The 15688-nt window shown below is 43.3% G+C and overlaps 1 protein-coding gene across 8 annotated transcripts in view; it reads left to right on the forward strand.

Annotated features, from left to right (window-relative positions):
- Positions 1 to 1711: 1711 nt before the first annotated feature.
- Positions 1712 to 15688, forward strand: part of Esyt2 (extended synaptotagmin 2) — a 77370-nt gene continuing 63393 nt past the window's right edge. Inside the window, exon 1 of one of the 8 annotated variants that reach the window (XM_074059866.1) lies at positions 1712 to 1732. Coding sequence is in view for 4 of the 8 variants with exons in the window: in XM_074059840.1 (XP_073915941.1) it covers positions 1889 to 2218 (330 nt within the window). In the remaining 4 variants the exon portion in view is untranslated. Of the gene's footprint in view, positions 1733 to 1812; positions 2219 to 5869; positions 6523 to 15688 lie in introns of those variants that run through there. The other 7 variants (XM_074059840.1, XM_020185212.2, XM_074059848.1 and 4 more) reach the window with 7 other exon arrangements.

Raw genomic sequence — 15688 nt, forward strand, 5'->3', positions numbered from 1 at the left:
AGACAAGGTCAGCCAGAGGAACGTTCCTAGTATTTGTGGCTTTCTTTGGGAAAATGTTCTAGTTCCTATAGGCCACCTTGGGGAAGGAAAATTCTATTTCTATGACTTGTCTTGAGGGGAGAAGAGGAAGCAAAATAGGAAGAGGAGGTCTGAGAGAAATTTGGCTTCTGAAGACTTCACTGTGGGGTAATGTCCTCTGGATCCCAGCATGGTAGCATGAAGGGAATGATGTAGCGTGTACCTCCACTTTCTACCACAAAAAACAGAGGCTTTGGAGAGGAGGATCTCAATAGATTAAGGGTAGAACTTGCGCAGAAGGCAGCATTTCTCTATGAAATGAAAAAGGCTTAAACTTCACTGGTGTACTTACATTTTTTCCAAAAAAGCAGTCGGAGAACTGTGTACACGGCAAAGTCAGCAGGAACATGAAGCTACAGGAGACTAGGGGGTGGGGGAAGGACAACCTAGGAACTGCACAAGGATGAGAACAAGAGATTGGTGTTCATGTGGACACTTCAATCTATTGTATACACCTAGACCAAATTCTTGAGAGCAGACAGTACACTTTTTATGTGGCTTGTGTTCATATACATTACAGGATGCGATTGCACCTTAGGGCAGACTGCAAAAGCCAGATGTTACCAAGGGACTCACTTTCTTCGACGTTTCTAAAACCCAGTCTTGAACCTGCTGTTGTAGGGAAATGGTTAGGACCCACCGCTCCCCTTTGCACGTGTGTGGATGTCCTATTTTGCTGAAACCAACTAAAAGTGTCTTGGACTCGCTGAGTATGCGCAGAAACACTGGTAGGCAGTCCTCTACGATTGGCTTCTGGAGACTGCGCAGTAACCACCGTGACTGCATTTACTGGAAAGTTTCAAGGGGTTGACAACCGTGTTTTCCCAAGCTCACGGGGAGCGGTCCGGAAGTTACAGGCGGCAGAGGTGTCACCACACGGCGAGGCCGCGAGACGGCCATCCCACGGGTGGCCCACGCGCCCGCGCGGGCTCAGGCAGGGGGCGTCCCGGGTTGCCTGCGCTGACCTCTGCGCGGCTCCGGGGCCATCCCATCGCCCCAGCCTCGGCACGACACGGGCTGCGTCCGCCGGATGCCCGGGGCTCAAGTAACGCGTGGCCGCGCCCACCCACAGAGCCCGCCATCCCGCGCGCGCCTACCCCTAATGGGATGACGCCCGGGGCCAGCGTCTCAACCGCCTGCCGCCCTCGGAGCGCGCCTGGCCTCCGCTGTAGCCCCACCTCGCCGTGATGACGTCGCGACGGCCCAAACTCAAGCGGGGCCCCCCGCACCCCCTCAGAAGGCTTGGGGGCGGAGCCGGTCTGGGCTGATGGCGTAGCTAGCCGTCCATCCTAGGCGGAGGCGACTGGGTAGTAGCGGCGCATACAGTCTCCTCCCGGCGCTGGCGCGGTATTAGGCCTGATCCGGCGTAATGACGTCACGCGCCACCCTTCCTTGGGCGGGGATTGGGTGGGCGGGCAGCGTCGCCGGCCGTCCTGTCCAAAGGGGTAGGGTCGTTCTGGCGTGATGACGTCGTGCTCCGCCCGTCCCCGGCAGTGTCGACAGTCTCCTCGAAGGGGCGCTGGCGCGGGGGCGGGGCCGGCGCGGGGGCGGGGCCGGCCTCCTGGCGTGATGACGTCGCCGCCTGAGGACCGGCGGTGCGAACCTTCTCCGGAAGGGCGCTGGTGCTGGAACCAGGCCCGCGCGCCATGATGACGTACGCACCACTCATCCCAGGCGGGGCAGGCGGGCGTGTAGGGGCGGGGTTGGCCACCCCCCCACAGAGGGGCGCTGGCGCACGGGGCTGAGCAGGCTGGGTTCTGCGGGAGCGCCGCGCCCGCCTCGGCCAGAGGGCAGCACGTCGCGGCTGGCGATGAGCGGCGCCGGGGACGAGAGCCCGGAGGCCGGCGCTGGCCGGGACAGCAGTCGCCCGGCGCCCGAGCCTCCCGGCGGCGCGCTCAGCGTGGACGTACCGGGGTTGCTGGCGCAGCTGGCGCGCAGCTTCGCGCTGCTGCTGCCGGTGTACGCGCTCGGTTACCTGGGGCTGAGCTTCAGCTGGGTGGTCCTGGCGCTCGGGCTGCTCGCATGGTGCCGCCGGAGCCGCGGCCTCAAGACCAGCCGCCTGTGCCGCGCGCTGGCGCTGTTGGAGGACGAGGAGCGCACCGTGCGCCTTGGAGTGCGCGCCTGCGACCTGCCGGCCTGGGTGAGTGCGCCGCCCGGGTTCCGGCCCAATCGGGTCAGCCGCACCCGGCCGAGCCAGGTGTTCCTTCTTTCCGCTGTCAGCACCCTCCCTGCGGTCTACCTGCTCAAGTTGGTGTGCACGTCACTGTCAGCCGGCCGGGGGCGGGGTCCTGATCGCCTGCCCGGGCCAGGGCTGCGTTAAGGTGCCTACCTCAACCTGAGTCTGGTGTTCTCGCCGGTGCCCACCCCCGCCCAGAGCAAGGTGTCCCCTCAGTCTCCGCCCTGGCGAGCAAAAGCTCACAGGTGAATAGCGCGGCGCCCTCCCTAACTGGCCACACCAGCGGTGCCCAGGCCTTGGGAATGGGGAGCTGGTGACAGTCAGCGGGGGAGAAGTCTCACTCACTTCTGGGTTGTTCTTGACATGCTGAGCAGTGAGTGTCCCCAGAGGATTTGCTGATATTAGAATAAGATCTAATATTATTAGAGGTGTTTATTTCGTTTTTTTGCAAGTACTAGATGTCAGGCTGGGTATTTTTATGTAGTGTCACCCTAAAGCTAATGTGAATATATGGCAGGAAGTTTTGAAAGGGTTAAGCCTAATAATAAGAGTTACAGCATCGATTATTTACCTCGAGCAATTTTCCGCCTCTTTATAGCTAGGACTTAATGTGGCTTCATCATGTTTTTCTCCCCACTCTCTAATTCTTTCTTAGCCGTGAGTTGGCATCTCAGTTTCAGACTACAGAAAATAGCTCTTATTTTAAGATAAAGTGATGTGCACATTAGGCAGTGAGTTTCGGAAGGATAATCTCTCAGTGGAGGAAAGAGCTTGGAGAATGCCCCATTTCCAGCTAGGAGACACTTGTGAAGTAAGGCATGGAATGTGTGACACACATGGCCAACAAACAAACATTAGAAAGCAGGAGCGCCTGAAACCAAGAGAAACATGATAGATACCACTTTGTAATGACAAATAGCAATTGGAGTTAGAATTATAATAGTGAGGGACTTTGGGAATTTAAAATTCTACCCATATATAGTGGACATGTGGGACAATAGTGCTTTGGAGAATGAAAGTAATAGTGTGGTACAGCTTTTAGCTAGTGGCAGGAAAAAAACAAGGCTAGAAAACAGGAAGTTAGAGTAACCAAGGTGAGAAAAACCAAAAACAGAGGTGCACTTCGGAAATGCAAAAGTACTTTAGAGTGGCATCTCACAGATAAATGACACTAAGTTAAATGCTGTCAGAAAATAGCTAAAAATGCTAGTGGGTAAATTACCAAAACAATAACATAAGTAAGGCTGAAATTTGCAGGTCTTACAGAGATACTTGGGTGTTGAGCAACTAGTTAATATCAAACTCACTTGTAAAAAAAGAATCTTTGTAAAATACAGCTGTTAAATGCAACTGCTGCCATAATGGAAGGCTTAAACTAGCTATAATGGAATAAAAAGTGATTAACCAAGGCTTCTTTTTTTATTCATCCTTGCAGTGCTAGAGATTGAGCCCAGGGTCTGGAGCATATAGGCAAGTCTTCTATCGAACTAATCCTCAGTGCCCCAGAGCTTCTTTTGTTTTGTTTTGTGTTTTGTGTTTGTTTTAGGCAGGTTCTCACTATGTAGCTCAGGTTGGTCTTCCTGCCTCAGCCTCCCAAGTGGTGGGAATATAGGCATGTACCACTATGATTGACTGGTTTGTGGTGTTTTGAACATTGGGCTGGTATTTTGCTTTGAAGAAGATGTGTTTGTATGACCAAATATGCTGATGCATACCTTTAATTACAGCTATTTGGGAGGCAGAGATAGGGAGATCTTGATTGAGGCTGAGAGAAAGTGTTAAACCCTATCTGAAAAACGAGCTAAAAAGAAAAAGGACTGGGGATGTAGCTCAAGTAGTGAGGCTCTGAGTTCAATCCCTGTACCACACACAAAAATAGATGTGTTTGTACACCCTAAAGACTGCACATTTTCATGGTGTCATGATGACTGTAATTCATAGTAGAGTGGAATCATGAGACATGAACTAATAATATACTAACTTCCTAACCCCATCTTTGGATATATTCACTGACAGCTTTTCTTCTTTTTAGTTAGCAAAATAAGCATCCAAGCTGGACATGGATATGATATAAGAATATTAATGCTTTGAAAAAAAAAGTTCTGTTCTTGAATTGAAACTGTGGGCATGAAAAATGTCACTTAAAATACAGTAATTCTGTAGCAGTTTGGTCCTATAGCCTTAATGTAAAGTGTTGTTACTCGTTTTCCCACTTTTTTCCAACAGGGAAAAAGTCCTGATAGCTTGATGAACTGAGGAATGAGCTTTGTGTTGTAGAAGCGTCTGCACTGTGTTAATAGGGCTCTGTAAGATTATACTCTGGGTGAAGAATATTCTTGAAGAGTTTATATAGGACTGAGTTAGGCCAGTGATCCATTACTATTTTTATTTATTTGAAAAATTTAGAACTTGGTTAAGGTGTCTTTATTGCTTGTACTATTGCCAATAAATGCTGATGTTATGGCTCCAAGTGTACAGAAACCCAAACCTGTACAGCATTGCTTCACTACTTTGACAGTTCTTTTAGTTCTCAAATATTTGGATTATTGAGAGAGCATTGTTAATTTCTTTGGATACGTTCTTCTGTACTATTGTAATCAAACTTTCTTTAGGAACAGCTTTCTTCTCATCGTTGTGAGAAGTTTAGGAGAAATTGAACTGTAGCCAAAAAGTAATACATATAGACTAAGAACAAAATAGATAAAAGAATGCATTGTGGTCTCATGTAAAGAAAGGGCAAATATTTGCCTTTTCTCTTAGTGTTAATCCTTGATTTAATACTTGCATAAAATTTTGTGAGCACTTGTAACAGATCAGTGTAGCTGATTGAGGACCCAGAATTTGGTTTCAGTGAGTGCTACCTTAGTGCTTATATCCAAGAGTGACTCCTGGTTTGAGAAACTGCAGGTGGCATGTAGCTGCTGCTGGGTTTTTTGTTTGCACCCACACTGGCTGTGACCAAGAGGAAGGGGCTGACACTTGTATTGTTTTGGGTTGTGTGGTTTCAGTGTTTCATAAGTTAGAACATAGTGGCCCAAGGTTACTGAAAGTAAGTAGTAAAGGGCATGTTTTTTTGTTTTTGTTTTGCTCTTGCTTAAATTATAAAAAAATAGATTTAAAGTTAGAGTGTATGCATTCATCAGCCTGTATGGTTTAGTTTTAGTAATACTTCTGTTTCAGATTAATAGTACCTTCATTGTATGTTTAAAGATAGACAAAATATACTTTATAAATGTATGTATTAAGATACGTAATACATTTTATAGATATATATTTATACATACAAAGCTCAGTCCTTTAAAGAACCAGTTATGGAATGGGTGCAGTGGTTCATGCCTACTCCTTGGGAATTAGAGATTGGGAAGATCACCAACCCAGGCAAAAAATTCGCAAGACACTATTGCAACCAATAGCTGAGCATGGTGACACTCACACCTGTCATCCCATCGTAAACAGGAGGATTGATGTCCAGGCCAGTCTGGGCATAAAATGAGATCCTATTTGAAAAATAACTGAAAAGTAAAAAGGGCCAGGTCTGGCTCAAGCAGTAGAGTGCCTTCCTAGCAAGTCCAAGTCCCTAAATTCAAACTCTAGTATTACCAAAAAAAAAATCAGTTATGGATAACTGACTAAGAGTTTATTGTTTTCATTAGGCAGTGAACCTTTGGTCTTTTCTGAGCGTTTCATGATTTCTACATTGGTCACAGCATTTCACCTTGAAATAGACATTTTGAGATACTAAGAACCACTAAATTTTATATTTTGAGTGACTTGAATAGTATGTGAATTATAACTTGATAGCACTGTTAAAAATATTGACACGGAATTTCTTTTAAAAATAAGAGTGAGGAGCTGATGGAGTGGCTCAAGTGGTAGAGCACCTGCCTAGTAAGCGTGAGGGCCTGAGTTCAAACCCCAGTACTGCCCCCCAAAAATAAATGAAGAGTGCAAATGTGATCAGTGAACTGCAAGCTATGTCTCTTTGCTTATAGAATTCTTGCTTAACCCTAAATTTGGAGGTGTTTATATTTTAAAGGATATTTAATAAAAGGAGTGGGCTTATGATTGATAAAAAGCAACTAAGTTAAGTATTTTTATTTTAAACTTAATGTTTATTGAAACACTAATGTGATATTGGCTGAAACCTATAAATTCTAATCCTCCTCTCCTTCTTCCTTCCTTCTTCCCACTAGGGATTGAGCCCAGGGCCTTGCCAAGTATATACTCTACCACGGAGCTGTACTCCCAGCCCCAGATACAAATTCTAAGTGCGTAACAACAAAAATTATGTTTCAGAGATATGAACAGCTGAAATCTGTGTTTTTCCTGTGAGTTACTCCAGACTCCCAACTCTGATTGATGGTATTACTATATAGTTGTCCTTTCTATTTCAGAAATTTACCCTATAAATTGGTTTGTTTTATACTAGACATAATCATCTAGAGCATTGAGTACTCTGTGATTTTAGAATGTACTGTTTGTGATCCTTTTTCATTTTGTTATGGTTTGTGAAATCATCTTTTAGTCTCCATGACAGTTCTTTCTCAGAGGAATTTGATGATAGTGTTTTCACAAAGTGTAAGTGGTCCTCCTGTCTTTACACTTACACTGTGTCCAGGGTAGATGTGACAAACTTATAGGAGGTGGGCTGGGGGGTGATTGCCTCAAGTGTCATGTGGTTTGAAAACAAGGATTGGAAAGGGCTTAAATGTGAGGGGTGCATTAGTGTGGGATTCAGTGAAAACAGCATTTTCCATGGGACCAAGGTCAGAGCCCAGGAAGGTAGTAATGTGAAAGATAGCTGAAAGGTGTATTTCTGGTTCTTCTGGAGGGTACTTTATGAAAGTCTGTTGTAGTTTTAACTCCCTCACGTGGTAGGAGCTGGAACTGAGCTCTGACTTATGATAGGCCCAGTAGTGACAAGCAAAAGTGTTTGCTCCCACCTGCTTGGGCTACCAGGGCAGTTCTACCAATTTGCAGGGTGCCAGTACCTGAGTGTAAAAAATCCCACACTCTTTAGCCATGAGACATTACGAAATCAGAAGAGAAAACCTACAGTGCAATGAAGTACTGTTCTTTTCTTTGCTTTAGTTTCCAGAAAACTTACAGACAAAATTATTGCTGAATTGTGCTCTGTAACATTGTAGTATCCAGTAGTACCCATCCCACCTTCTTCAATTACACAATTCTCTGTTACTCCCAATGATCTTATTGTGCCCTTAAAAAGAGTCACTTCATGCTCTTTGGAATTGGGTGGGGCATAGTTCCACGGAAACAGTAAGTCCATAGTTGTTTTTTTAAACGGATTTTCCATTAAAAATGTTTTCTTTACAGGTTTTCTCATTGTCTTTCTCCCTGTCATTGATTTTTTTCTTCATTTACTTTTCTTAAGTAAGTTCTGTAATTTTTTAGGTAAGCCATTTATTTTGGTGGTTTTTTTCCTAGAATAGATCGTATTTTAAGGAACTATCTCAGTTTACATGTAGGAATTTAAAATCAGTGTTTATAGATTCTTCTATTCACTCAGCCAAAATTGTTAGACATGTGCTATGTTTAGGTGTTGTACTAGATGCTAGAGACACAAAAACTAGAAGGATAAGGTCCTTCAACTCAGGAAATGACTAGGTGACCACAACACAGATCTGTATGTAACCTTAGTTTTAAAAAATTATACTATGCGTTGGAAATTTTTTATTTTTGCAATTATTTATTTTTACTTTTTCTTTTTTTCAGGCAGGGTCTCACTATATAGCCCAAGCTGGCCTCAAACCCTTATCTCCTGCCTCAGCCTCTGGAGTGCTGGAATTATAAGCTTTCACCATCGCACTTCACCTATTTTGACTTTTTGATTGACAAAAACTATATATTGTGTACAGAAAGTTATTTTGAAATATGTATACATTGCTGAATGACTAAATTGAGCTAATTAACAATACATTGCCTCACATAAATCATTTGGGAGTTGAGAACACTTAAAATCTCCTTTAGTAGTGTTATTAACTATAGTTAGCATAGTATACAGTCTTGAACTTGCTCCTCCTGACTGAAATTTGTATTCTTTGATTAACATCTTCCCTTCCTGGTTTGTTGACTGGCTGGTTGTTTTTGTAAAAATAATACATAGGGTTTTTTGGGGGTTTTTTTGATTGCTAGAGATTGAACACAGGATCTTGGGCATTCTGGTCTGTGCCCAGTCCTATACCCATTTTTTAAACTTCGGAAAAATGTGTTGGAAACATAACTCAAATGATAGTTGGTGGAAAATTGTAAGTTGAATGGACTTTTTGTGGATTTTTCTGTTTGGATGGTCAGCTGTACTAAACATCATTTGTTCGGAACAATATGGTTTAGGACTTTAAAAGTTTCCAGGCTCTGAATTATAGAAGGGAAAAAATTAGATAGAACACTATTAACATTTCTCAGTTGATGAGTAGTATGTTCATTTGCAAAGATAAGTTGACTAAGGTAATAGCACAAGTCTTTACAAAGTTTATTTTAAAACAAAGATTTTCTTGATGAGAATTCAGTTTTTTCCTAGCATTTGTTTAGCTAGCTGTATACATAGGTCTAACTAATTCCATGTAATCTTTATTTACTTTTCTGATTAGCAGGGATTTTTGTTTTGTTTTGTTTTTTTGGTGGAACTGGGGTTTGAACTCAGCTCTGCAAATTGAGGCATGCCCCAAACCCTTTTTGCTTTTGTTTGCTTTTCATGTAGGGTGTCCTGCTTTTGCCTAGGGTTGTCCTTTGGCCAAGATCCTCCTACCTCCACCTTCCAAATAGCTGGAATCACAGGTGTGCACACTAGGACTAGCCCCTGATGGGGAATTGTTTGTTGTTGTTTTGATTGTGGTACTAGGGTTTGAATTTGGGGCCTCACACTTGCTAGGCAGGCACTCTAACCACTTCAGTCACACCTTTAGTTCTTTTTTTGCTTTACTTTTCTGGTAGGGTGTCATGTTTTTGCCCATGTCCATCCTTGGGCCAAGATCCTCCTACTTACAGCCTTCCATGTAGCATAATAAAGTAATGGCTACTTTGAGATTTCTGAAACTTGCTGGATTGTCTTGACCTTCCCTGAAAGCAACCACCCGGGTGGCCAATGTCAGTCTCCTTTGACTGCAGAGACCAGAGCTCAGGCTCTGGATCCAGTAGATCCACCCCTTCCTAATCCTCTTCTGACCAACCTTTCCTTTTCAGGAAGATGGGGTTAAAATGAGTCTGACCATGCTCTGCTTGTAAGGCTGGAATGAGGCGAGGCCCAGTAAAATGCTGGACACAGGCAGGCAGACAGGCATGTCCTCAGTGAAAATATCCCTTGCTGCGTAGCCTGAGTCACTTCTCTTACCTCCCTCCTCCACTCAACTGGTGTGTAACAGATGAGCTCTGGAGTTTTTCTTTGTTTCTATTTCACTGTGGTGTGTTTATTTTATGTTGCTAAGAATTTATCCTCCATATACTTTGTTATTTTTAACACTTATGAGTATGCCTTCCAATTTCATCTTCTTTCTCTCTCTTTTCCCCTGTACATCTCCAAAATAAATCCCAAGATTCTTCATCCTTACTCTGGGTTGACTTTCCCTGTGTCTTCTCTTTCCTTACAACAAACACAGCTCGAGGACATAGTGATCTTTGCTGCTGCACTTGGAACAGCCACCCTGATGTGGTGGATAGTACAGTTAAAACTACATGCGAGCATATGGTATTACAAAACTTCATTACTAATTTCAATGTTCATTTCCTTCCTTGTATGAATAAGTGTTGGTTAGTGACTAATGTGGGGATTTGAAAATACACATCCTATTTCTGGGTCAGTTCCAATATTTAATTTTAACCTGTGTTAAATTGGAGTTTCCTTCTGTTTGTGTCTGAGGGATCAATATGATTTAGGTTTCTCCAATTAAGGTAGAGCTATAGAAAATAAATTCAGTGATGTGGGAGGAGAATACTGTCCAACTCACTTTATCCCATAAATATTACTCTAGAGATCACATCTACTAGATTTTGGTTATTCAGCTCACATTTAAGATACCAGTATGAAATTGCTAAAATTATTAATCTAAATAAAACTTTCACCTTCTGTTTTCTTTTCTTTTTTTTTTTTTAAATACTGGGGTTTGAACTTGGGGCCTATACCTTGAGCCACTCCACCAGCTATTTTTTGTGAAGGTTTTTTTGAGATAGGGTATCTGGAACTATTTGCCTGGGTTTGGCTTCAAACCTTGATCCCTCTGATCTCTGCCTCCTGAGTAGATAGAACTACAGGTGTGAGCCACCAGTGCCTGGCTCACCTTCTGTTTTCTAATAAAACTTTGCTGACATTTGTTAAAGCATTTAATTGTTAATTTAATAATTATATCCACTATAGTATCTAGCACAGTACATTTGCATATAGTTTGTGGTTGCAGATTGTTGAAATGATGAGTTATTAATTACTCATTTTCCTAAGCCTGTGGACTCCACTTTGTAAATGGTTATGCCAGGGTTGCCATTATTACATATATTTGGGATGAACTGAGCTGCTGTTCTGGTTTGAATATGAAATGTTTCCCTGAAGGCCCATGTGTGGAAGATAGGGTCCAGCAGGTGGGTCCAGTCATTGAAAGATGATTTGACCATGAGGATTCTGACTTCTCAATGTGTTAATCCCTTGATGGGCTCATCATTTGATGGCATTACTGAGAGGAAAGTAGGAAGTGGGGCCTTGTTGGAGGAAGTAGGTCCTGGGGAGGCATACTTTGGAAAGACAGACCTTGTCCCCAACCTTTTAATCTCTCTCTCTCCCTTCCTTCCTTATCCTCCCCCCCACACCCCCTGACTGCAAGGAGAAGAGCAGGCTCTATCACAAGCATCCAGTGCCGTGATGTTCTGCCTCTCTTCAGACCTGAATCAATGGATCCAGCTGACTTTGAACTTCTGAAGCCATGAGTCAAAATCAGTCTTGCCTCCTTTTGTTTCTCTATTGTTTATCACAAGGATGAAAAATTGACTTAACACACCTGTCTACTGAGTTAACTTATTTAATTTGCACTCTAAATATTTAAATGCTTAGTCTCTAAGTGCATAGAATCTATTAATACTTGGTACATTATATTTCAGCACCTGGATTTTAAAAGCAAAAACCCAGCCAGGGGTCAATGGGCTCACACCTGTAAATCCTAGCTACTCAGGAGTCAGAGATCAGGAGGATAGCAGTTCAAAGCCAGCCCCTGGCAAATAGTTTAAGAGACCCTGTCTTGAAAACAAAACCATCACAAACAAGGGACTGATGGAGTGCTCAAGCAGTAAGAGGGCCTATCCAGCAAGCATGAGACCCCAAGTTCAAACCCATTGCTGCCCCCCCAAAAAAGTGCAAAAACCCAAACATAATCCAATACAAAATAACAATCTCTAGTTTTTTTCCCCCACATGTATAAAGATCTGAGAATTTATCCAATAGGTAATAGGAATTGTGATCTTTATATTGGCAGAAATAAGGGAATAATGGTGACGTGTGTAAACAGTTTTAAAAGGAATTATCTGTCGATTACGATGTCCTTAGTGGAACAAGAGTGAAAGGCTACATCTGTCTTTGCCATCTGCACTAGGGCTGTTGTGACAAACGGCCAAAACTTGGTTGCCTAAAACAATGTAATTTTATCTTTTTACATTTCTGAAAGCCCAAAGTCTGTTCTTTGAGGTTTTACTCACTGGTGGGCTGACAGGGCCACTGCTTCCTCTGAAGACCAAATAGGAAAGCCCTTTCTCTGCCTTTTCCAGCTTCTTGCCTTCAATCCTTTGATCTCTTGGCTTATGGCCCTCCCTCTACTTTCAAAGCCAGAAGCTGCTCCTGTCAGCACATGACCTCATACCTCTGTATCAACTCTCTCTTCCCTCTCACAAGGATACTTGTGATAGCATTTAGACCCCATAGGGATAATCTTCCAACTCAAGATACTTAATCACATCTGCAAAGTCCTCTTTTGCCATATAAGGCAACATTCACAGGTTCTGGAGATAAGACCTGGCTCTCTCTTGGGGGGCTATTGTTTAGTTTACCACCCTGCCCTATATTTTGAAATACTCAAAGCCAGAGTGGTTCACAACAGTAGACATGGCCCAGTCATCCAGTCATATCAGTTCCCAACACTTTGACATCTCTGAAATCAGGCTTATCTCAGGGTGATGTGCCATTATTTAATCCACAGTTTTCATTCTTTTTCTCCCTCCCTCCATACTCCCTCTCTTCCTTCCTGCCTTACTTCCTTCCGTCCTTCCTTCCTTTTTTCTTCTTTCTTCTCTTTTATTTTCTTCTTTCCAGGGTCTCACTATGTAGCACAGGCTAGCCTTGAATTCTCCATCCTTCTGCCTCAGCCTTCCAAGTGCTGAGATTACAGATGTGTATCACCAAGCCCAGTGCCACAGTAATCTATCTTAGAAGCACATAAAATGATAGTAAAGGTATTATAATTGATAACATTCTGAATTCTGTCCCTGGCTTGCCCCATTTTTCATGTCTGAGAATTAAGTGCAGTCTTCTAGAAATGGAATGCACAGACCCAGATGGGATAAAGATGACTGAGCAGTTGGCAGAAGGGTAGCTGCTGGGAACTGAGAGGAACCTGCAAAGCAGGACATGAAATACATAGAGGGATTTGATGGGCCAACATCCAACTTGGATAAGAGTGGTGTGTCTCAATTTAAAGGGGGTATAGCAAGACAGAATTGGCAGTGATAGTCTGATGACCTGAGGAAGAAAAGGGTGCCATATCCCATGGAAACAGCACTAGAAAGGAAGGAGGGAGAAGAGGAGTGAGGTGGGACCTGAACAACAGGACTAGGTGCAGAATTGCTGGTGCAGGTGAGAAGAAGGATGGTTTGTAGTTGGTCACTGGAGGCTAGGGTAGGAGCTTACTAACTCAGCTTTTGTTGGGTGGGGGAGGAGTGACCATACTGGGCTTTTGAATTCGGGCTTTGTTTTGGTTTTGGGGTTTGAACTCTGGTACTTACTAAGCAGGCACTCTACCACTTGAGCCATTCCACCAGCCCTATTATTATTATTATTTTTTGAGATGGTGTCTTGCTTTTTGCCCAGATCAGCCTGGACAGTAGTATTCCTATTGAAGCTTCCTGCTATTCCACATACCACCATGCCCAGCTTTTTCCATTGAGATAGGGTCTTGCAAACATAATTGCCCAGGTTGGCCTCCTGATCTTTGTCTCCCAGGTAGCTAGTATTACAAGCCTAAGTCACCGGTGCCCAACTTTGACTCATCTTTTAAATGTGGAGTTAAGAAGTGTAGGAGTGCCTACCACTAATCTGCTTTCTGTCTATTAATTTACCTGTTCTGAGTATTTCACATAATATGTGACTTTTTTGTGCCTGTTTTTTTTCACTTAACATATATCTGAAGTTCAGTCACCCAGTATGAGTCAGTGCTTAATTTCTTTCTTTCTTTTTTGTGGTACTGGAGCTTGAACTCGGGGCCTCCACCTTGAGCCACTCCACCAGCCCTATTTTTGTGAAGGATTTTTTGAGATAGGGTCTCTAAAACTATTTTCCTGGGCTGGCTTCAAACTGTGATCCTCCTGATCTCCACCTCCTGAGTAGCCAGAATTATAGGCATGAGCCTCTGGTGCCCGGCTCTTAATTTCTTTTTAAGGTTGAATAATATCCCATTGTCTGGGTATACCATGATTTGTTTGTTCATTCACTCATTGGTGGCCATATTTCATTTCTGCTCTGAATTATGTTCTCTAGAGAGTCCTCTTAAAGGCAGAATGGAAGCAGGGAGGTTCAGTGCTGGACTGTAAAGGAATCTCTGATATTTCTGTCAGCCCCCAGAGAGTCACTGAATCTGCATGGAGTCCCAAGTCTCTACTCCCTCTCAGACTGATTTGTGCTTTCTCAGTATAAGAAGCTTCTAGCTTCTTGTCCTAGGTAGCTTAAGTTGCCAAATTCCTCTTGAGATGGGTCTGTGAGAAATAGCATTCTTCTCTGTGCCCTCCTTCTCTTCTAGGGATCTTGGCTCCTCAACTGACCCAGACTCTAGTTCTTGTCTTCTGGTTTTAGATGTCCCTAAACTCTGCTGGCTTCTCTGTTTCTCAGCCTCATTTCTCCAGCTCTTACACCATACCTCTGCTCTCTGTGGAGGATAGCCACAGAACATTGACTCACAGCTCCATGGTTCCCTTGTTTGTAGCCCCTCAAGTCCTCATCTGGCAGCTTTTGTAGTGGTATCAGTGTATGCATGTGTGCACACAGGTACACAAGCATGTTTCATCCTTATAGTCTCACCAGATATTTCAGTTTTGATGTATTATTTAGATTTTTAACTAGCTTGGTAAGTAATTTGGAATAGTAGTTTGCCCCTCACTCATCAATGAGACCGAGCCAAGTTCTCCTTAAAGGACCAAATTAACTACTCAGTGTCTCTGTTGGTAGTGTGCTAACAAGGAGCTCCAAATTAGGCAAGCATTTCTCTTCTAGGCCTCTGGAGTTATTTATTTGGTTTGATTAGTAAGAATTATCTGACTAAAATGGATGAATAATGGCAAAACATTATTTTAGTAAGATGAGAGATTCTGGAGGTGGATTGTGGTAGGAGTTGCACAATGGTGTGATGTGAATGTGCTTAATTCCACTTCACTGAACAGGTTAAGATGGTAAATTGTGTTCACCGTTTTACATTGCCACCATAAAAGATCTGCTGAAATACCAGTAAATGCCTGTGACAGCTAGAATCAAAAATAGTGACCAGAAACAGTCTCTCTCATACACTGCAGGTAGGAATATGAAATGATACAGACACTCTAGGAAATAGTTCTGTGGTAAAATAAACATATCCTTAGCATGTGATTCAACAGTCACACTCCTGGACATTCATTCTGAAGAAAAGAAATTTATATCCACATAAAATCCTTTATACAAATGGCTTAATTTGTAATCATTGAAAACAAAGGCAGAAAACAAACAAACAAACAAAATGTCATTTAGTAGGTGAGTGAATAAACAAACTGGTATCTCTGCACCACTGAATACCACTTGTCATTAAAAGGAACAAATTACTGATACATGTGGCAAACTGGATAGATGTCAGGGACATTATGCTCAATGGGGAAGCCCATCTCAGAAGGCCACATAATGCATTATATGCTTTTCTTAAAATGGCAGAGCAGTAGATGTGGAGAACAGATTAGTGGTTGCCAGGTTAGGGATGGTGGGATACAGTGAGGAAGGAGGGTGTGGGTATAAAGGGCAGAGGGGGACCTTTGTGGTGAGGGAACAGTCCCGTGTCATGATTGTGGTGGTTATACAAGTCCACATGATGGATGGAGGAAGGCATGGAACTGTGCATCTCCTGGTTCTGACAATCATATATAGTTGTGTAAGATCAGGCTATTGGGGAAATGGAGTAAAGGGTGCACAGGGACTTTCTGTGCTTTTGCAACTTC

This window comes from Castor canadensis, chromosome 2 (genome assembly GCF_047511655.1).
Source record: "Castor canadensis chromosome 2, mCasCan1.hap1v2, whole genome shotgun sequence".
Taxonomy (NCBI): Eukaryota; Metazoa; Chordata; class Mammalia; order Rodentia; family Castoridae; genus Castor; species Castor canadensis.